Below are 24,242 nucleotides of genomic sequence, written 5' to 3'. Positions count from 1 at the left end.
CCAGATTCAAGGAGTATCGAGCCTCAAGAACTCCCTCAATCTTGTGGATAAAGCCTCTCTCGCAGGTATGGTATGTTGAAGGACTATATTGGTGTTTTAGTAGGAGGGAAAGTTTCAGAACAATGCAAATCCTAAGAAATGAGGAGCTAAAGAAAGAGGCAGATGGTCTCTGCGGTCTGCTGCTCTGTGGTAGGGTGACGCACCTCTGACTTTAAAACTAACGAGAAGAGTCTCAGCATGACACAGTTGTGGTCGAAAGCCATTTTGACCTTATAACTTGGAAAGTACTTTCATGGACCAGAGAACAGGTAGCAGCAGCAACAACAACATGTACATGCCAATGACGTTTTTTGTTTTCTCTTAAATGTTCCTCAATTATTTGTAACTGACTTATCTTCTGTCTTATGCAATATTAAGATTAAGTCACTTTAGGTAATGATTTACTCATTCTTTTATTCTGGTTTTGACAGTTTTCCCTGTATGTTCAGCTACCCTTTTCTTACATAACTCAGATGATTTATTTTTTATACCTTTTCTTTTCTTTCTTTTTATTATAGAGTTTTCTCGTACTACTTGCTTACTCATTTCTTTTTTCAAATATTTTTTCCCCCTTTTGACATTATGCACAGCATTTCTTGTGTTACTCTTTTTATTTTTCACATGGAATTTTAAGTCAACTTTTAATTTGCACACACCTGTCTTTTATAGTTGTTTATTTGTACAGCAGCCAGGGTTACCACACATTATATATTTTATCATTTTATTTTACTAAAAAAATATATATATTTAAATGGGCCATTAATTCGCTATTGTTTTTTGTTTTTTTAAAACCCACAGCTTTATTCAGTCTGTTTATTTAATTTTTCAGTTATTGTGTGTGTGTGACATTTTGTACAGCTGGCACTTTCCTGTATCTTAGCTTTTTTTTTTTGGTTTGGCTGTCACATTGGTTTACAATTCATAGGCCATTTAAGTAGATCGTTTTATTTATTTGTACATTTTTTCCCTTTTATTTCTTTGTAATGTACAGCTGCCAATTTCTCCCATTATTTCTCCCAAAATCTTAAGTAAAATCTTCATCCTTTTTTGTTCGGTTTTTGTAAATATACATGCCTTTACCTTCTGTTTATTTTTCTCTCGATCCCATGTAAACGTTTTCTCCGTTCACCTATCCCTTCTTCCAGATCTGATGTTATCGTTTGGCATTGAGGATGTGTAGACTGTAGTGTGTGTTGGGGGAGGACGTTGCGTGTTTTTTTGACACAGGGTAATACATCACACGCTCCAGGGGATCTCCCCAGTATGCTCCTCAATAATGAAGTTCATTCGTTAACTTCCCCTCAAAGGCCACGCTCCCCCGCTGCCCTTTTCAGCAGTCGGCGGCGCTCGTACAACAGTCATAGAGGCACATGAAGAAATACATAATCATGCTTTTTGCCCGCGACCGTCGCCGTGACCGTCGACACTCCACATGAAGGATAAGAAGGGCCATTACCTATCCCTCATGCCTAGTTATGACCATAATTATCACACCCAAAATCACCTTCTCTACTTCCTGTAGAGACGCTGGCGAGGTTTCCCCTTCCAATCACCTCCACTTCCTTTTTGCAGGGAGAGGGAGTTTCATGCGGGGAGGAAGAAAGAGATCATTAGGATGCTGAACGTCTCTTCCTGGGCCTGGTTCAGACCCCGGTACATGGTGCTACGTCCCCTCCTCCTCCTCCTCTTCGCCTCCTGCTCTCAAACTCTCTTTCCAAAGTCTTGGATGAGATCTTTTCATATTTTTTAAGACAGAAGAACTTGTTTTTTTATTCTCCTTCCTTAAGCTCTAAGGCGATACACATTTACCGTAGTGAAGCACAAATCCCCCACTCGGTTAAATCTATCGGTTGATACGATCTCAAATAGGATCCCACACCCGAGGCACTTCTTCTCATTTTTGAAGTGTTTTCACCTTGGTCCTCTTGGGTTATTTTTTTTTTTTTTGTCCTTGTTATTAGCGATTTGCAGCTCACCTTGACAGCCTCTCACGAATTAATCTCATAAACACATTTATTTGTTTGTCTCTTTCAGCCACGTCGGCAACACGAGAAAATGCCCAAAGACAAAGAAATTGGTTTGACATCTCTGCTCTATTAAAACTAACCGAGCAGCGACAACATCGACGGCAGCAGCAAGCAAACAGCCGCTTGGGGCCATCTGATGTTTTCAATTAGACTGAGCACAAGGGGAGTTTAATGCTTATCAAATTGTTTACTGCCAAATGTCTCCATATTATTAATACCTGGAAGGGTTCAAATTTAATTTGAAGTAAACACGCTCAGTGTAGAGGAGGATTGGAGATTTGTTTGAGTAACATGTCAAACAGAGCTGTCTGTCTGTAGTCTCCGCGCTTTGTTCTTGACAAGTCTGTTTGTATTTGCTTTAGACGTTTCGTCTGGTGACTTGGCTCGTTTTATTTTGTTGATTATTAATCTTTGCTTACAGCACAAATACATTTTGATGATTTTGTAAATGTTTTTTTGGAAAAAGAAATGTTTCTTAGTTGGAACACCCATAGTATGCTATACAGAGTTTGAACGAAGGCTACAAGCTTTAGTAATTCACAGAAAGTGTGAACATTCCAGTAGGCTATCAAGTGGGTTTTTGGCAATATTTTATTTTAAGCCGTCTCCCCAAAGTGGTGTCCAAAACGTGAAATGAAACCAATCTCATTGGCCCATTTTTCAATAATTGCTTCCAAAACTGAGGCTGAGTCATTCTTTGGAGCATAGTGTCATTATACCGCACACTAACGAAGAAAGCCATTTTTGGGTTTTGTTCGATGCTGGTGGGAGCACTTTGTCTGGATCTTGATGGCGGGATTCTTTTAGGTCGTATAACCCTCTTTCTTCGTCTGCTGTGAGACTCAAACAAAACATTGTGAAATTTGGAGGGCCGCAGAGTCTTTAAAAGAAAGTGGTCTTTAGAAATCGAACACTTCCTGTTGGTGGCTAGCTAAACATCAAACATCTCAATTAGATATCCTCAACCTACATTTCTGGATTATTAAATCAGTGCTAAAAATTATCTTGAAAATAAACTGTTTCTCAATGGATAAAAAGACATGCTAATTCTCTGAATCATTTCCACTTTTTGTTTGAACTACTTCTCTAATGTCTCCCTCTCTTTCAAAGAAAAGAAGCCCAATAGTCTTGTCTATTTATCCTGGAAATAGATATTCCCCTTGTTGTCGGAGTGATTTATTGAAGTCCTCTTCTCAGATGGAAGCCACAGGAAATTGCCTGGAATGGCTCTAAATTGGTTTATGATTGTTTTATACAGGCTCGTGCACTTACGGTTTGATATTGTGCCCCCGCACTCTTCGGTGTATGTATTAAACTGATCCATATTGAGGTTGTTGGTGTATATTTAGGGGAGCTTGTTAATTCAGTGATGGTCTAAACTGGCTGCCATGTCACTTCTGGCATTACTGTGAGAAAGTGGCACTTCTGTGATATATCTGTTGTTACTCTCGTCAGGGTGGTCTGTAACAGAAGCTCTTGGCTTAATACAGATAAAGCAGTGGCTATGGCCTCTATCTGGTGATCATGTTGTTGGATGTATGCTCTTGATAGACTGATATTAGTTCCTTCCCACATATGTGACATCTGTCATGATGAGACCATTATCCTGTTCACTTTAGCATTTTTTATTTAAAAACGTTGTAGCATTTTATTTAATGAAATGATTCCTCCCATTTATTAAATATGTGAGTAGTCACTCTGTTCCAGTTCTAATGCCTCTTTTGCACGAGAAGAAAAGCAGTTTCAGAAGTAGCTACATTTTGAAACGTTCTAAAAAGGAACTTTTTTCTTTTTAATATTGTACTGATGAATCATTCACACATAAACGGGTCGATTTATTTTGCCTGCAATTGCATTCTACGTGTTCCAATAAAGCGAACTCCTTCCTGCCATGGAGCTGTGGTTTCAGTGTTGAGGAGAGGCAGGAGTTAAAGAGGATCGAGGATCAGCTGCTGTTCTGCCCGTGCGTGGGATGCTACTGACAGACTGCTAATGAGCCCATTATCGGCTGCAGTCCTCCGCCTGGCTCCTCGGGGGCACCAGTGGATGCTCTGCGTCCCCTCTCAATTGAATTCCATCCCACAGGGGTTGTTTACAATAAATACATTTGCTTGAATTAATCAAGAGGTGGAGAGCCAGACACTTGACTAGGGCTGCTGTTTTTACAGGGAAACGAGATTGACAGAGCCCACCTTTAGCCCTCGCTGGGCCACGGTAGGGGTACATCCACGCTTGGCCAATATTTGATATAATAAATTGGTTAGAAGATCGTCTTGTTTGGTTAAGGTTCTTTACCAATGTTTTATGAAGAACCAGATTGGATTGTAGCTATGCTTGAGGCAAAGAAAGGTTGGAGTAAACAACGGTTGTACACTTTCCTAAACTCATTCACCTTGTATTATGTTTCATGTGATTCACAAAAATGGGATGTTGCCGGATCAACATCTTTTGCCGTTCTTAGAACAATGTTAACATCAACCAATTTTTGGTTGGTTTCGAGTGGGTGAATGTGATTTCACCTGGTAGATCAGGTTCCTGGATCAACATCAACAATATTCCAGTCAGATTTGTGGGAAACGTCAGCAGTTAATGTCAAGATTAGATTTAAAACCAGGATTAGCGGTTTCTACATCATTCTTAGTCACTTAGCACTTCCCTTATAAGTAGGGTTAATATGGGGTATAAGAGTGGGACTTTGTTTTTGGACAGAAAATATGTTCATCCAGGAACATGTCTTGGCAAAATCAAGGTGACCAGTTGTAGGGTTAAAATCTTCGAACACGTTAAGATCAAGTAAAACGTGTTCCTGGATCGATTATTTTTGTTGGTCCTGAAACAATGTTGCTCTCAAAATTTCCTTATAACAAATCCAAACCATAAATCTGAAGGAAACTGCTGATTTAGAAGAACAATCTTCAAGCCTCTGACCCATAACCTTAAAATTTTTCTTATCCCTAAAATCTGATCGATTGATTGGAAGGTTGCAATAAGGATGCTAATCCAGGAACATGTCCTACTTGGTGATTCACAGTCACTGGGTTGGGGTTAGTGCTTTGATTGAGCAAAGCAATTCAATCAGTTAATTGCCTGAAAATGGGCAATGTCTTCTGAGACTACCATCAAACTCCACATGCCTTGATACTGAGTATGGGAAAGCTAGGTTTGAAAGGAGGGGAAATGCATTCCAGGGCATGGAGTAGAAAAGACGAGGCCTGTCTGGTGGCAGCTGTTTTCATTAACACCACTTAATTCCTCCGTTGATTGTTGCAGTTCTTCACAGTTTGATTCTTGACACCTCGGAGATGCCAACATCTCCAGTGACTGTTTAGGGACACACTAGGAAATTACAGCGTGTGATTTGACATGCCTCGCTAGTCTAAATACCAAGTGTTTTGTAGAGACCAGTGCTTTTTTATATCAATGATACTCATCGGCCTTATAATGAGTGGCACGGTGGTTATATCATGTGGTAATGTATTTGCAAAGTCGAGAAATCATTGTCAGAGCTACAGTTAACCACGGCTGTAAACATTCACACATGACAAGACAAATGTTCCACCATTCTTTTCATCAGCAACTCTCAAAGCCACAGACATCTTTTTTCCACCATCACTGATAACTCGTTTGCAGTCTAATCTGGGGTTATCGCACTGAGATCTAAAGGTTTAGGAAGACGAAAACGTGCTGTTAGTTTTTGCATGCAAGTGCACATGTAGCCTTTTTTCCGCTCCACGTACACACGTGCGCGACTGAACTGCTCTGCCCAGAGGCTACTGCATGCTGTTCTGAAAGCCTTTCTTTCAGCAGTCTGCTCTAATCACAGCACTGTACCGACCACAAGTATCTCGACAGAGCAAAGCAGTTTAACCTTACCTCAAGCTGCAGTTGGACCGACTCACCAAAGAGCACGAGCACCACGCAGACAAAAACACAGTAGCCTAATAGAAGCAAAACAGCCCACCGCTAACACCAATGCTAACAGCACAGCGTGACACTAGCTAAACTACCTCCACGGCAGCTAATGCAACTTTCAACGTGGCTAATTTTCAGCTATGATACACCTCATTTGATAATCATGGAGGGTAAATTATATTTTGCTTATTAAGCGGAGACCATTGACGGATTAGTGTTGACATAACATGAGTTAATTTATTTTCGCTGCCTCTAATGGATCACACAAGAGGTCGTGATCAGACGGTAATTTCAGAGATTTATGGCATCAGGTGTGGAGTGTGTATTTGCATTTTTGTTTTTTGTTTTATTCAGGGGATTCACAGCGCAGTTATTCTTGCTAATTTAGTGTTAAATTAGCATAGCAACCGCAGCCATTCAGGTAAACAATGATTTTACCTTTAGCCTACCACACATACAGACATATTTATAACTCTAAATGAAAATAAATCTACTGTGTTCGCCATGCAGTATGTTCTATTAAAATACTGCTGTTACTTTACAGCTTATAACAAAACTTTGGGTACAGCAACAGCAAATAACCTAATAAATGAATAAGGGAACTCCAAATTTCAAATCTTTGTTTAGTTTTGAGTTTTGCTTAGCTTTGCTCTGCGTTGTGTAATTTTTTTTCTTTTTTTTAACATTAAGTTACTTTGGTTTTTTGTGTAAATTATGATTACTCTTGTAAATGTTTATGACAAATTAAAGGTGAAAAGGTGTATGTTTTAGTAAATTGTTCAGCAGTACTTTTATTAAAGGGCTTGAATATTGCTATTATTGCTATTTTAAAATATTTATTGGGTAATTGCAAAAACATAATTGCTTTTTTATATAAATTATTAACTTGATTTGAATAGAGGGACATTACTGTTTTGTTAAAAAAAATAAAAAGATGGATCGATTTGTGTGTGTGGTTAATTGATTAATTGCTTAAGTGTGTGATAATTGCTTATACTATAATTACATAGGGAATAAAACCTAGTACATACGAATATATATATAAATTGACATAAGTATATTTAGTAGATAATTTAGTAGATCATTCAATAAAAGGATTTTTATTAGAGGTCATGCTTCAGATGCTTCAGTAATATTTTTCTCTCTCTGTCTCTTAATGCTCTGAAATATTGCTATCTGAGATTCACGTTAGTCCAGGGTGGAGATGAGAAGAGCAGGGGCTTATTTATGAGGCTCAAAATGGAGCTGGGTTTGGTTTGTGGCCGGAGCCAGCTCTCTCTAAGACCAGAATCATGAGCAGCCAGCTGCTAAGAAGCCTGAGCAGATTATTAGAGAGAGAGAGAGAGAGAGAGAGAGAGAGAGAGAGAGAGAGAGAGCGTGCTCACGAGAGGGAGGGGGTCTCCGACGGAGCGATGGAGAGAGAAAATGAAAAGGATGGTGAGATAGAGAAACTCATCAGACAGTCACTGTGTGGTGGGAGGATCAGTATGAGTCCCTCTCTCTTCCTCTCTCTCCTGCTATCTTCTGGAGCTCCGCTGCCAGGGCAGCCCATGTCAGCGCATCTCTCAGCAGGCAGGACACCGAGCAGCGAGAGAGGAAAAGATGAAACCAGCCTCCTGGAGGGAGGTCAGAGAAACGGCCAGTGACACGCTCTCGCTCACTCTCTCTCCGAAAACATCTGGAGTTGCTTGCAGCCTCATCTGCCCATCTAATATTAGCACACAGGAAGAGAGAGACTGCCGTCACAGCGCCAAGACAAAAGAAAAAACATGATTCCTTTTTTTAATCTCGCCTTTTTCTGCCCCTACTGTTTCGTTCAAAGCCTTTATTGGTATGATAAAACAAGCTCTGCTTTTCCACAGCATTAGTTACATTAAATATACACGCATACATACTAGAAATTACAGGGCGTTTGTCTGGACGGAAAATGTCCCGGGACCTGTGAAGAATGTGTGTCCGGTAAATTACACTATGGTACAGTCTACTAATTGGACTAATTGTTTAAGGAATTAGTTGCTTAGAATGGGTCACGGTGAACAATTAGATAACTCAACAACCAATTATTCGAATAGTGAGATCAAGTAAATAATCGAGATTTGCTGAAATTTAAATAGATAGATAGATAGACTCTGGATTGAGTGCTTAAATATTGTTTGTTGATAGTATTTCTGTGTTTTTTTTTATCTAATAATATTTTTTTAATATATAACCAATATTAAAATAATAATAATAATAATATGTCACTGTAAAACACCTCTTATTTGTCCTCTTTTTTATGTAAGTCCTTACTTTTTGTGTCCCACTAACCATTCTCTCAGTCGTTTCACCATCATGACTACAAGCTGAAAAAAAAAAAAAAAACCTTGTTTGTTGTTGTGCTTCTGTTATGACTTTCTCATGTTTGCGATGAAGCACAAGAGACAGTGACAGCCGCCCCGTACCCCCCTCACCCATCCCATCAGCCCCGGTCACAGCCACTGCAGTCTGAAGAAAAAGACCCAACCCCCTTTTTCCCCTCCCCTTTCATTGTCCTCTTCCTCTGCCAATCACATCCCAGGGGCGGGCCCAAGAGCGAGGGAGCGCTGATGTCATAGTCACATGGATTCTGGTGTGGTCATGCGAGCGCAGCTGAGAGGCAGAGCTATGCTGGCCAGCTGCTGCTGAAACAGCAGTGGACTGCTTGAGCTAGCACTCGCGATACCGCTCGCCTATGGACCGCCGAGCTTAATGATGTATTTTGTGATTTCAGCTATGAAAGGTAAGAGGAGAAAAGCATGCTGAGGTTTTGTCTGACCTTTTTGTAAACTGCCTTTTTTGCGAGCGAGTGTAGCTGCAAAGGGCTTTATTCATAGTCAGCCAACTCTCTGTTAGAGCGTCTCGTGCAAAGAGAAAGAGTGAGAGGAACTGCGAGAGAGAAAGAGAAGAGAGAAGTTGGGGCTTGTGCAAGTGTGAAATTAAGTTGTGGCATTGTTTTACATTTGTGTTTTGCAAGGAAATTAAGTTTGTGCTTTATGAATGAGAAAGTTGTGTTGCTGAAGCAGCTGAACGTCCCAAAAAGAGCGGCTGTTTGTATGCTGATGTCTGATTCTTCTGTTCCTGAGATGCATTAGAAAATACATTATTTTTAACTCAACATTCTACTTTTTATTATTGTTTTACGCACTCAGAGCTTCAGTTTTAAGCCAAGAACTGGATGCCTCATCGCCCCTAAGTCAGAAACCGAGATTTTTTTTGTGTGTTGCCGAAGGGAAAAGGTCAAGGAGACTTTGAGTCGGGACGCAGGACGTGTCGTTTGGGTTGATGTCGGTGTGTGTTGTGTTCCACTGACCTATTTTTTGGGTCACACACACTTACACACACACACACAGAGACTCATCTGTCACCTCTTGGCTGGATAACCTGCATTCACACATTCATTTTTTTTTTTTTTTCAGTCGAAGTCTCTTAAAAATACATACACCCTCCGATCCATTAGTGCTCCATGCGTCTGTGCCGCCACACACACATCCCCTCTGCTTCACACACACACAGCTGTCATTCTGTATTAGGCGAGAGGTGTTGAGAGTGGAAAAAGCAATGGATGTTGGTGTTGAGCCTCGGTAACACCACTCTTCTCCTTCGCACACTCTCCGTGAACCTCCCACTGAAAGCTTTTCGACAGTTCACCTCCACTGCACTCATTGCATTACCACAACACCACCTTGTGATTATAGTATCTGTGTTTTGGAGAGCAGTTAAATAGCAACTATTAATGAGTTCTTATGCAGCATTAAAATGCATATTTATACATCCATTGTGTATTATGCACATTTTTTTAACTGGATTTTGAAAGGACGTGCATTGAATTTTATGTTTTATGAACCTTTTTTTTCTTCTTGTTCAGATCTTTGAGGGATTGGATTGGTTATACCTTCATACGCATCTGAATGTGAAAGCGTGTTGTCTGAGTGCTCGTGTGGGTTTAGTTTTTTGCATGCATGCAGCCGTTAGTGTGTGTTTGTGGGTATGATCGTGCGTGCGTGTGTGCGTGTGTGTTGTGGAGATCGAGCAGGTGTATGCGATAGCCTCTGACCCCGTGTCTCATGTGTGGGTTGTTCTGAAGAGGCTTACAAACTGAAAATAGAGCTCTTGGAGACTGGAGGAATCCATAATCGCAGAACCAGAATACATCTACTGGGGATCTAACTCTTAAATAAAAGATTTTAGAGAGGTTGATACTGTTTGCATGGACCAGTTGCAATATTTTGTTAAAAGTGTGTATTATTAGATGTTTTCTATTGAAAACAACTTGTATTTGTGTGTAATTTAATAATTTTACTCTCTAATGAATGATTTCCTTTTGTTTTAGAGAAGTTGATACTGTTTGCAGTGACTCCGTTACAGTATGTTAATAGAATTTTGTTATTAGATTGCTTTGGTTGAAAACAATTGCATTTTTATATCATTCCAAAGTTAAAATGTTTTAATAAAAAACGGTGTAATGTTTTAGAGAGGATGATACTTTTTTTTTTTTTTGTAGTTTGACTGCTTTTCAGTTGCTTTTCAAGGTTTCCTATTGGAAACAATTTGTATTTTTATCTAACTAAAAATTTTAAAACATTGCCAAAACTTAAAAATTATGAATAGACACTCTCATTTATTTTATTTTTATTTTATTTTAGTAAAAGTCTTCATAAAACCTAATTTCAGTCCAGCGCTGTGAAACCACATTTCATTCACATCTGGCAATTACTAAGTGTTTGCTTTGCAAGTCATTTGACAGGCATGTCGTTACAGACGCTAACGCCTTCTTGTTCGGTAATACGATACGGTTATCCATCTTTTTTCCGATCGTACCCCTCATCCCTCCTTTTTGCTTTCCTCTTTCCCAGCCTCCTAGCCACACACTTGCCTCTCAAGTACCTAATTACCTGTAATGGAAACATCCCTCTCATTACCCTATGCAAATGAGCTAGCCTGCTCCACACAATTAAGATGAAAACTCCAAATATTAATTACATAATTAAAGAAAGTTGTTTGATGTGCCAAAGACAGAAAAAAAACAGGCCTGTTTCATCTGTGTGGTAATTAACCCTTTAATAAGCTATGAAGTATGTTGAAAAAGAGCTGTTTGAAACCTCACTTTTTTCTTTTTTTTTTCTTTTTTTGCGTGATTTGCACATGTTCTGAAAAGTACCAGACTAGAATGAATTAAAACGCATGTAGACGTTACAAACAAAGTTAAAACAAATAACATTTGCATGCAAGTGAACGTTAGGGGTTTGCCCCCCCCCCCTCTCTCTCTCTCCTCTCTCTCTCTTTAGTCACTAGGCTAGTAGAGTGTTCTGGACTAGTGCAATTCTCTGGGCACTTCGGTAACAGCAGAGGTTAACAAGATTGGCTGTAATCCAGTTAGCCACAAAGGACAGAAAGAGGGCAAGCAAAATCTGATTAAGGTGAAGTAAAGATGTAGCCCACTAGCTAGGGTTAAAAATAAAGAGCAAGATTACTGGCCAGCAAGGAGTGTTAAGTGGACTATTTCTGCAGTGGCTTTGGGTTTTGCTATGGAGTGTGGTAAGGAGTCATTTTTATGGATATTTAAGTTCTACTTGGCAAAGTGTTTTTGCATTAAATATCAAGCATTTGGCAGTTTCAAAACCTAAAAATGTAAAAAAACCTACATTGGAAAAATAATGTATCACACTGTCTTTGAATGTCTTTGACTGTTAAAATGTTAAAATACAGAAAAGTTGTTATCTTTTATATACGTATTATGCTGTCGTCTTGTGTGAGTGGCCAATTATTTGGTCAGAATAAGTAAAAAAAATAAACCAGACTTTCTTGTATTTGGCAAAAAGCTATCTGTGTGAATATAAAGACTGAAACATACTCAAGTGTCAATGTCTTTTATTTAGAAAAGTTTACAATGTCAAAGAACCCACATTATGCTGCCCTTTAAAGTCGCATTAAAATTGAGGGAAAAAAACAACAACATTTAGAGGATATTCAGAATGCTCTCGTTCTGTATAAGTGGTTAAAAAGTTTGAATAAGTTTAAAAATAAGCCAGAATTTATTCTAAATAATAATAATAATAATAATAATTATAAAAATTTAAATGGCTATGTGAATCTAAGGCCTGGAATTTACTTAAATGTTAATTACTTGTATTCAGAAAAAAAATGCAATTTAAAATGTGTTGCATTCTCATGGTAACCACAGGGGCGCTTGCAGACTATTGCATAATTTCTCTCACGTTCTTGCAGGTCATTGTTTGTATGGCATAGTATCTATCACCACCATAAATAATGAAATATTTTCGAAAAGACTGCATTTTCACAGTTTCGTAATTTTTGTGGAGCAAGTTTTGGCAAAATTTTGCACAGCAAGTTTAATTCTATATGTCATTGCAGTGTAACGTTTGAATGCTGTGTAATCGACTTTAATCTACTCCAGTCTAGACTTGCTAAAAGACATGACTGGATCAAACCAATGGATCAATCCTGGTGTGTGGGAGTGTTTTTTGGATTGATAAGAGCATATAAACAAGCGCGCACACACAACACACACACACACACAGTCTGTCATCGTTTCACCTTGGAGGTTGAGTGACCATATTCCACCACAACTTGAGAAAGAAGCTGAGTGCCACATTTCCACAGGTTATTACAGTATATGGCATGTGAGAGAGTGTGTCAGAGTGTGTATGAGTGTGTGTCAGAACTGTGAAATGCATTACCTGCCAGCTTGGGCACGGTGACTGCTTAATGAGATATTGACTGGCCATTGAGAGCATAGATTTTTGATTTAGCTCCAGTTGTGTGTGTGTGTGTGTGTGTGTGTGTGTGTGTGTGTGTGTGTGTGTGTGTGTGTGTGTGTGTTTGAAAAAAAACAAGCACCCAGAAGGTCTGAAGATGGTGAGAGAGAGAAAGTGGAGAGGATGAATGAGTGAAATCGAGACCGAGCAAACGAAAGAGAGTAGAAAACAGAGAGAGAGAGAAAGAAAGAGAGAGTTTCTCTGAAGAATAGTAGTCTGGCACTTCTCCTGGTTACCCATGCAATGCACGGACACACCCATCCTCACGCTACATCTGAGCCCTGGCGCCTCGGACAGTTTGGCATGAGTCCCATGTGCCAGTCTCAACTCACCCTCTTGGCAGGCAAAACAATCTCCACTCCAAAGAAAAAAGATCCTTGTTACATCAGATGCTTCTGTCTCCGCTCAATCAAACCTGTGCTAATTTTATCCCTTTAGACTGTAAGTCAACATGAGAAGAATATTTGTTATGGCTGATTCATCAGTACGTATTTTCTAAGAGAGAAAAAAATATATATTTCTAAACCATCTTCAAAATGTTACTTTTACCTTATTTGAATCAACTTTGCAATTTCAGCTGACGTCATCAAGGCCGCTTAAAAGAACATCCCAGGTTCTGTGCAAGTTAAGCAGCATTTGTGACACATTGTGTATTACTAGAAATTATTTGAACATATATGTTGTTTAAAAAAATTAGATTAAGTAAGTAAATTAATTGAGATAAGTAAGCTATTTTATACAATGTAAACATGTTACCATGAATATTCTTTGTATTGTGTATATTTAACATTTATGACCCTGAGCACAAAACCAGTCATAAGTAGCGCAGGTATATTTATAACAGTAGTCAATAATACATTGTATGGGTCAAAATAGATTTTAGATATAGATTTCTCTTTTATGCCAAAAATCATTAGGATATTAATTAAAGATCATGTTCCATAAAGATATTTACTAAATTTTCTTACTGTATATATATCTAAAAAAAATGTTCTGCACCCTCAGATTCCAGCTTTTCAAATAGATGCCAAATAGTGCTCTATCCTAACGAACCATGCATCGATGGAAAGCTTAATTATTCCAGATGAAGTATAAATTTTAAAATAAATTTCAATAAAACAAAATAACCCTTATGACTGGTTTTGTACTCCAGGGTCATATTTATCTATTGGCTCCATTCTCTTCCATAGTAAGCCAGATCTTGTGGGAAGAAGTGCAAATATATTTTTGTGGTAATCACAATTATGCAACAAGTTCTGTTTATTCAGCCTAACCTGTCATGAACCCAGAGTTTTCCTTTTACCCAGAGTAAGTTTCAAGTAGCAGGTGCCAGTAATCCAATAAATTCCTAGGGAGATAAGTCAAGTCCCATCCTTTATTTTTGTCTTGCCAAATATCCCAATTCACTCAAAAATGTCAGAAGTAATTGGGTTGCGAATGTTGTTTCATGTTGACTGAACACTTGAAGCAAGGAGTTTCACTGATTATTGAACATTTTTCTGTAGATTTTGTGTGGCATCCAGTATTGTTTTTTATGTTCGAGAGATTTGACTGTTCAGAGGGATAGTCATCTCATGCCTTCTGAGTAATTTCCTACATTGACTCCACGTTAAGAGCACAGTCGTAAGGAATCCTTTGATGTCTCAGGCTGTCAGAATGTATTTCAGGCCTGCCAGAATTCTCTTTCTCACAGTACTTCACTGATAACACATTCACCACAGGTCCAGCTGCACCTACACACACCGATGGTCTCTGCTCTCAGACACAGAGTAGGGTGAAAGGTGATTATTCCCACACTCAAATGCAGTCGGAAAAGAGTAAGAGATTGTTTTTATTCGAAGACAAGGAGAGTGAGGAAGTGGATAGACAGACTGCACAAGAGCAAGAGTAGGTATCCCGGACAAACAGTGCTGGAAGTTTGTACACACTGCCTCATTTGTCTTCAAAGTGTCACTGGGAGCAGAGTAGTTTCTGTCCACCAGGTCAGGGTTTACTGAAGCTTCTGTGATTCAGATGAGGCTTTTACTCCAAGTCAAGATTAGTGGGGTGTACCTTGAGTGTAACCTATTAACCCAGCAGATGCATGCAGATGAAACTGCGCTGGACATATTTGGTTTGTGTATGCTAGTCCCCACCATGCACTCCTCCAGGTACAGATGTCGATGAGATTATTGTGTGAGACCGCATTGTTCTTTTGCTCTTTACTCTCATTCACAATGGCTGAATGCGGTAAACCACAGTGGTGATTGAAGGTGCTCATAGTCGCACAGTGCTTTTCTTGTACAACTTCAATTCCAAGCACATTGTTTTGCTCCTTCAGGGTTTTTTTTTTTCCAGGGAGTGTCTTTTTCTCCTTATATTTTTTTGCCCCTTCCTTCTCCTTTTGAACACTCCTCTGAGAGCAGTCCACTTACCTTTTGAAGTTGCATCAGAGAGGAAATGGGGGGGGGGGCATTATCGATTTTGCGTTTTGTCAGACACAAAAATAAAAGAATGGAGATGCGTGCAACAGAAACTCAGGATCGGGGTCTGGACTGCTTTCCATTTTCTTTGGCCCTAATAGGGAGAGCAAGAAACCCTGGGTTCTGACTACGCCACTGTGCCACCTGGAGCTCCCGAGAGCTCTACTCCTCAAACCTGTGCTTTTGTGCTATTAATCCTTGGGTAAATCAAATCCTTTTAGACAGACAAACCTGCTCTTTCTACCCTGAAGATGTCAGATCTCTTATCCCAACTCTATCGGACCGGTATCATCTTCCCCGTGAGCTCACAGACTTGACCCGCTTTCTCTGACAAGAGTCGGAAAGGGTTGCAGAGGGTTTACTGGTAATCAAATCTGCACCACAGGCATGTATGAAGGAGCGTAGTTGTTTGTGTTTGGAGAGAGTGAACGATTGAGAGAAAGAGGGTGACCCAGGGGAGGTAGATGAGATCTGATTGTCTCTCTTTCTCCTCACTCTGCAGTGACCATGCTGTGACATAAGCAGAGACCTCTGGGGCTTGTCTCAAGTCATTCCTAACCCACAGAGCCTGGTCTAGGAGCGGGCTTGTCTCGATTTTGTTATTGTTGCTCCAAAAGTAACTAATTGAGCCTCTGCTGCTGATCCCATATCAGAACTCTGCTGAGCAGACTTGGATAATATTTCAACTCTATGTGCGAGACTCCATCTGTTTTATACTATCGTCATGTTATACTAGTGTCGATGGTCATTATTCTGCAGGTTTTACACTCATCTCAGACAAGAATGATCCACAGAGGTATCAAAGAGATAATGCAGGTCTATTCTTAGAGCTTTTCGCTATTTTCTTTCGCATTACAGTGACGATCTAAAACTTTAAAAGTGTGAATGTCTTTTATACGCACATCAAGCATTCTTTCAAGTACTTGAGGACATAAATGTAAGATTTGGAATTCAGGTATCAGTCAGGTAACTTGAAACGTACAAAAAAGGAACGACATATAAAAAAAAGAGGCCTCACTTTTGGTTCACAGCGAGGAGCAGGGTGCTACGGAGTGCATACTTGAGAGGCCAGGGAGTTCATCCTCCCTTCTTCACCATGGAGATCAGCTTTAATGTGCTCAAGAATGGCAGGAGAGAGAGGAGCAAAATGTGGGAGTATCCTTCTGAATTTTTATGAGATTAGGGAAAAGGACTGAAAGAGAGAGAGAGGGAGAAAGAGCGGGAGGAAAGCAGAACAATAGAAGCAGCTTCAAGTGGGAGGCTTGATTGTGGAAGGGAGATGAGCAACACTGAGTTGATTTAGAGGGGTTCCTGCCGGGGCCATCGAAGGTCCCGCTGTTTCATTCTTATCCAGTATGTTCCTCCTGATCAAGCACATGTACTCACTCAAATATGAAAACAACTGAAAGGTAAATGGCACTCCAGACCACTAGGTGGCAGTGTGACAGATGCAGAATACTAAAGTACTTATTTACAGATTTTTTTGGGAAGTAGCCCAAAAATGGTGACCAGACCTTGTTCATGATACGCAGGCGGCAAGGAAGTCGACCGGAAATTGAAGTCGGCTGCGTGCTGCCATCTTGTAGCAGAACTTCACTTGCGTTAGCATTCCCATTGACTCCCATTCATTTTGGCGTCACTTTGACAGCGAATAACTTTACATCTAAGGCGTTTAAAGACTCTGTTTGTCCATTATTTATTTCTAAATATACACGACAATGTATAAAGGGCTCCATTACCTTCTATGTTACATTATGCATATACAAAAAAATTAATCAGAATACTTACTCCTGCTCACTCACGACAAAGAACTCCCCGCTCAACCTCGCCGTCTATGCAAGATTAACGATGGCAGTGTGCACGCACAGCTACTAGAAGATTTACATACGTAGGGATTTGACATGACGATTGCAGTCAATACTTATACATGAGTACGAACACCTAATGGCAACCAGAGACGTGCCGTTTAACTGCTGTCTGTGTGTGTGAACCTGGTGCAGCTTTCATATAGAAACACGACTTCAGTTATATCACAAGAAACGTTGGCACGTCATCTTCTAGAAGTCTGCATGCAGTCTAAGCGTGAAATTGTATCTCAAGGTAACTTTGATTAGGCCTGCTGTGTTCTAAACAAACCACATGGCATGAATTTAATTCTTCACAACAACAAGGCCAACCATTCTCAGCCCCGCCGTCCTCTGAAATGTGTTATATATGCACATATATTAATTAGAAATTAAGTCATGCCTCCGTTTTAATGATGAAGATGAAAGGATTTTTTCCCCCATTATTTGTTTATTTAAAGCATACAATAAAATCACCAGAGCTTTCCTGACGTTCTTGAAATGTTTTGAAAAACACTGAAAGTTTTTGATCGAAACCCCAAGCAAATGGCATTATTAGCATGTCCTGAACCAAATTCACAACTCATTCCTTAGAAATAACGTATCACGACTAAATCAATTAAAAGCAATAGCGTTGCTAGTCAGAACAGAGCACTGACATTTGAGATGACAGGAATTGTTTGCCTGTTGGAGTCCCGTGGGGTGATGGTAGGGGTTTCTGTTTGCTCTGTAGCAATGCATGGGTGTACCGCAGTAGGGAAGAGGGACTGTGGAGAGGCCCTTGACCTGCGCCAGAGTGAAACCCAGAGCCCCTACCGTTGAAACAGACAGTCTGATTACTGATTAGGAGCTCACTCCCTGTTGTGCGGAGCAGTTTGCATGTCAGCATCCATTCTACCCAACACTGCACTGATTAAGAATGAGTTGCTGAAGACGATGAAGCCTGGACTGACTGTCGCTGTGTCTCTTTTGTTTTCTTACTGTTTGCTCCATTTTTTGCTCTCTTAAAGAAACCGTTTACCCATAATTGAAAGTTATGTGATCACTTTCACTCAATTTTTTTTTGTCCATCTATCTTTCTTTTTTTATGATTTTTATGTATATTTTATAGTACATCGAATTACTTAATACAAAAATAGTCCTATTTTTACATTTATTGTCCCTTTTTATTTATTTTTTCTCTGAGATTAGATTGAATGCTGGTGTTCTACCAGAGTCCGCTCTAGAGAGAGCCAGTAGTGTTTTGTTGTTTTGAAGGTTTTTTTCCCCCTCTTTTATCCCATCTCTCTTCTTTTGTTGTTCCCCTGGGCCCCTTGTTTCTGGATGAGAGCTCTCCCTCTGCTGAGCACAGGTTCTTGTCTGTTCTTCCTCTCTCTCTCTCTCTCTCTCTCTCTCCCTCCTTTTTGCTTTCTTTTCCTCTGTCTGGAAGTATGCTGTTAAGCTGTCCATCCCGAACAAGAGCCGCATCAGCACAAAGGCAGTGAGCTCAGAGTCCACATTTCTGTCTGCCTTATTGGCTCAATCCCCAGAAAACTGTGACATCCTCATACACACCAAAATGTGTTTAGACAATAAGGGATAACATTTTAGTAAGTACAGTGACAGATTTTGTACTTGAGTGTATTTGTTTTATGCTTTAGGAAAAATCCTGCCAGTTGCTATAAATGAATCTTAGGTTAGGAACTGGATTTTCTGTCACCATATATCAAAACAAGAATCACCCCCAAAATCTTTCTCACTCTCTTCCTTTTTACTTTTTAATAGTTCTCAACCACCTTTATTTCCATGCAGTGACTGGTCATTACACAGCAGCAGTCATCTGCACTCCTTGTTCTGTTCTTTCTTTTGTTTTCATCAGAAGTTTCGAGGGAATGGAACGGCGATGATAGTGGCATTAATTCGTCTCATATGTCGACTGAAGGACACAACATGCTCGTCCACAGAGAGCCTTCCGAATCACTATCACAGCCTCTCAGACCAGCACTCGTCTTAAGAGTGTCACTCTATGAATACCATCACTCTGTTACCAGTTACACAGTGTGGGCGGTTGTGAATTATGGTGTCTTGTCTTAGCAAAGACTGAAAACTCTTTCCAGACAGACTGGCTGTATATTGCGGGCTTAAAAAAAAAAAAAAGGTCACGCTTTGTCACGATTCTACATTATATTTAACTTCAATCAGGGTTTGAATTTCGTTGCAGGTATTGCGCATAATTTGACTCATTCCCACAGATTCCATGCTTATATGTGTCAAACATTTCAGCGCTCGGGACACTTAGCAGAATTTATAATTTGCATATGTTTTAAAGTCTTGCCAATTTAAACATTGGAACATCTTGTGTGTACCGAATTGGGTTGTCTTTTTTTATTTTTTTTTACTTTTTTTTATAGTTTGTTAACAATCAAATGCTGTAAAAATACCTGTCTTGGTGAGTATAAACATAAGCACAATTGGTTATATCTTACATGAATAACTGTAGAGAAAGAAAATGCATGGGTGTCAGTATATTGGATCCATGCATTAGTTCTTAAAGTGACAGCAGCCTAATTTCCTTTCTTTTAATCCTTTTAATTCAAACAACAAAACAAAACAAAAAATCACAACTTTTTACTGAATAACTTTAATGGTAAGGATTCACCTGTATTAAACGAGACTGTCCAGAGTTAATTGATTACTTTATTCATTTCTTTGTATTATATTACTGTAAGACCTAAACTGAATAATTGAATGCACTGTTCATTTTATTTCTATCTTTATTCTGTTGTATTTATTTGTGCTATTGCACATTTCTTCATTTGTTTTTATTACAGACTGTTTTTTAACTGAGAGTTTGAAATGAAGCTTTCTTTTGATGCCTTTGTGTCCCAACTCCCACCAAAGAAAAAAATAAAATCCCATGTTTTGCTTTGCCTAAAAGACAATAAAATGTGCATAATTTACTCCAATCTCCCCTGTATAACAGGGGAAAAAAATCTTTGTGTGTGACAATCAAGGTGTAATCTTGATTTTGCACATTAAAAAAGTTATGAAATGTACAAACAGATAGACCGCTGCAAGGATGAGAGACAAAACATGCCCTTACGTGAGACTGTGCAACCACACTGTCTGAGATACTCATACACAGACAGCAGAGACACGATGAGATTTTTTTTGCGAGATACGTGAGAGATGTTGTGAGGAAGATGTGTGCATGTTGCTTTTGTGTAGGTGGTTGCTGGTATGTGGTTCGTGTGTGTGTGTGTGTTTCTGTATGGGGGACCACAGAAAGACAGAAAAAGGTAGAGAAATTAAACATTTGTGCACCGCATACGTATGTGTGGGTGGGTTTGTTTGCCTGATCTCATCTCGACAGCAGGTTTTGTTTTTTTAACAGTTCATGTTTTACAAGTAAAAGGCAAAAGGAAACAGACACCAAAATCTGCATACACACAAATGTCTTTGTTATAAAATACATTTTCTTCCAGCGCCTGGTGTCTAAACTGTTATTAACGCATGTGAGAGGAAAACAGGAGCTCATTGGAGCTCATTACAGTGATGTGTAACAAACATCCCAGAGATTAAACCAGATCAGCGGCTGAGCATCCTTAACATCATGCTGTATGTTATTTGCCGCTACGATCGAATCTCATGGCTACTCTAGCACAAGACTCCAGCTAGCTTTAATTACAAGCTGAAATTGTAAACAAAGCTGTTGATGAGAGGAGTGTGAAAATGCTCTGGGAGACGTTAGCACAATAATGGGTGCCCGGCCCGGTCGAGGAGTCTCGTTTTTTTTGATCTTTGACATATTTCGTAGGCATTGATTTAGACCGAGCCTTTGATCTGTTGTGGGATACGTTGTTGTTTGGTTTAGAGGTTTAGGGAGTTTCATAATTTATACAAAAGGGATTTACGTGAGTGTGTGTATGTGTGTGTGTGTGTGTTTTTATTTTCGCTCTTTCCCAAGCTTGAGCAACCTTAAGTAAACAGTGCGTGCTATTGTGTTCGTTTACGTCGCGCCTCTCATTAGTGATCCCTGTGGTAATTATCAGGATGATGGTGAAAATATTCTGTTCCTTATGTTCTCTCATACACAGACAGACTGCGAGCCGGCGCTACATTCTTGATTAATTCCATCTCAAATCAGTCGAGTCCTGCACATCTTCTAAACCTAAAGACAGAGGCACTGTGTAAGAGCAATGAATTCTTAAACACTTCTCGGGACAGTTCTACCCTTGTTTTTTTAAGCGTGAAATATAAAAATGTCATCACGGTGTCCTTGAAAGGCAGGATAACGGTGGAACTCACACAGTGAAGCCAATGAAGCATAGTTCTGTTGTGGGCCGCAGGGTAGGACTCCGAATGAGCCTGAATATTTAGCTGAAAAAAAAAAAAAAAATACAAATAAAATAAAAACCTTTACCCCACCCCAAAAAGAGAAATGATGATTAAAACTTAATGGTATTACAAGGACGTTGTATGTAAAAATATAGAAGTATGTATGTATAACCCTTTTTTATGTATATAGAACTCTATGGTTCTGTAATTACTGGAAAATACATTAGCGTCTGTTGCATGTACAGCTTTGGGTTTGTAATGAATGAAAATTACATGACTATATATAATATTTAGATATATTTGTATTGTATTTTAATTTTCAATTGTATTTATATAAAAATCCTTTATTAGTTAGTTATTAGTATTTTATTTTAACCAGCTGGGTCACAATATCTCAGTTGTGAGCCAGATTTAGGCTTCATTTTCATTTTTTTTTACTCAATACTGGTCATGAAGTACCAAAGCACTGCACATTTTGGATTTAATATATCTTGTTTATTTATTAAGCTCATTAGTGTAAACTACAAGACCTGAAATACAGCAAGAGCAGTAAGAACCGCCCCATTTCTGGGCATTATTGATTCAATGTTTATTTATGCAAAGATTATTTAAATTAAAACATAGTTACTTTGTCTCATTAAGTTCAAAGAGTTTTTATTTTAGAACTTCACAGGCCATTGATATATTAGAGACTGCTGATATTCAATTACATGTGGCTGGTTGCTTTTAATACTTTATTATATTTTCAAGTCAGATAATATGACTGGTATGTTCGTAAGACTGCCTCATTGATTTTGAAATCATAACAGCACAACCCCCAAACAAATACATTGAGTAAATCATGCAAAGATGATGGGTTTACTTTTCAACCTATCAAAAAAAAAAAAAAAAAGGTAAAAAGATTAATTTCAGCCCAGAGCTCCCATTATGCAGGAAACAAATTGAGATTTATGGAATTAGTGCAAATGCGGCATGAATTGAGATCTATTTTTGGTGCACAGAGCATTGCTGTGTGAAATATGATTGGTTGCGGGAACATTCTCAGAGTGTGGTGGAGCAGCCAGTGAGTCTTTGAGATGGGATTAGTTGCAGAATAGTGGCATTGATTGCTCACCGTGTTTGCCCCCAGTGCATGGCGTTTGTTATCTAAATACAGTTCGGATGTGCCATCACTGTTGTGGTGGGTGGCTCGCTCTGCTCAAGGTCATTTGGGATGGTAGTGCTCCATTAATAATGCCTATGAATCTCCACCCCAATCTGGCACAGCCCTGTCAAATGAAAACACTCCCATTCCCCCCGAGTATGGCGTGAAGCAAACCCACATTAGTGGAGAATTTCTAAAACAGTTAATGAAGGAATGTCTTCCATTTGCTCATTCACATCTCCAGAAGATCAAATTCTCTTATGTTTGAAGGACAGGTGTGAATGAGTAACCTTGTACATATGTGAGTGTATGTTGTCTACATCCCAAAATGCTACAGTTGTCTACCAGATTATCTGTGAGTGCATTGAAAATGTGAGCATTGGACCTGCTGGGTAATTCCCTGTTTGCTGCACAGCCCAGCTGCTCAACTATGGGGATGCAATTATCACAGTCCCAGACACTTGCTGCAACCACATGACAAGGTGCATTTAAATTACTGTTAAAACGTAAAAATGTAAAAGAATTTGCATGTGTGTGGAATTTTGGAGAGCTTGTGTATGCATTTGTACCTGCGTTTGTTAACTTGTTGAGGGGTAAGGTGAAATAATCGTAGCTGTGTCTGGTATTCAGTGCACAGCAGGCTAGCAAACAGTTTGTGTGGTAAAGGTGTGTGTACGTGTGCTCATGCAGTGATGGTGACAGGAAAGAGAGAGATGCACCCTCTCCACACAAATTCTCCAAACAACAGATCAGTACTGTTCTGCCTCTAATAGCAGGAGGTCTACCCCTATAAACCCACAAATCATGCATCTTACACTGTCTCTGTCTCACTCTATTTTTCTCTCTCTTGCCTTACTAGAGCTTAAATTCAGTGTTAAAGCTATACCTAATTACTTTAGTTACTTCAGTTTACATTACACTCAGTGCTAACCTCTACACAGTTATTTATTCTGTAATTGGTCCGCATTGACATTGACATTTCGTCCTACGAAGCCAATTTACTCAGACTACGGATGTTCAATGTTCCTGCTTAGCCTGTGGTGTACACACATTCTCAGATTAACATGATAAAGAGGGCACTGACTGGCAGGTACCTGGGGTCCAGAGGTGGAAGGTTATCGTGCAAATCAGAATCCTGTTACACTTCATTTCCTCCACCGACCAGCATGAACAGAATTAAGAATTTTAATGCCAGTGCATGGCTGCCCTAGCTCGGAGGAGCATGTGAATCCAAATAGCATGGTTAAATTTTCATAAGAATTGCGGAGAGCTGCACAAACTCAGCACTTGCTTTCAATTTGCCTACACTGTAGGGCCACGGAAAGGGAGATGATGCAGACCTTACAGTGGGGTTAAACAAGCCAAGCTAAAGGAAGAACATTTAGTTTGACAGGTCCAAAGCAGGTGGTAATGAAATTCACTGACCCCACATGACGATTTGCACTACTTGGATCCACAACCATGATTTAATCTTTAACAGGGACTGTCTGTAGGAATGTCACTATATTAGATCGTGTTTTTGCGATCGATAGGTGTAGAATAAGAGTGAATTCAGGTTCAAATCTCAGTTCCAGTCCAGCAAAAGTGAATCTGCTTAATTCCGATACTGAAAACATTCTAGATCCTAGAGGAGGTTCAGGAGAAAGAGATCTTAAACCGAAAGGCAAGGATTCCTTTCAGTAATCAACACTGGCTGCTGCCTC

The 24,242-nt window shown here is 39.4% G+C and overlaps 1 protein-coding gene across 1 annotated transcript in view; it reads left to right on the top strand.

Annotated features, from left to right (window-relative positions):
* The first annotated feature begins 8,421 nt into the window (after window positions 1–8,421).
* LOC113097462 (nuclear receptor ROR-alpha-like) overlaps window positions 8,422–24,242 on the top strand; it is a 66,805-nt gene continuing 50,984 nt past the window's right edge. The window contains exon 1 of the mRNA XM_026262689.1: window positions 8,422–8,736. Coding sequence (XP_026118474.1) covers window positions 8,706–8,736 — 31 coding nt within the window. The 5' untranslated portion in view covers window positions 8,422–8,705. The remainder of the gene's footprint in view (window positions 8,737–24,242) is intronic.

Source organism: Carassius auratus, unplaced genomic scaffold (assembly GCF_003368295.1).
Source record: "Carassius auratus strain Wakin unplaced genomic scaffold, ASM336829v1 scaf_tig00216283, whole genome shotgun sequence".
In the NCBI taxonomy this organism is placed as follows: domain Eukaryota; kingdom Metazoa; phylum Chordata; class Actinopteri; order Cypriniformes; family Cyprinidae; genus Carassius; species Carassius auratus.
This window is presented reverse-complemented; position numbering and strand designations above follow the sequence as displayed.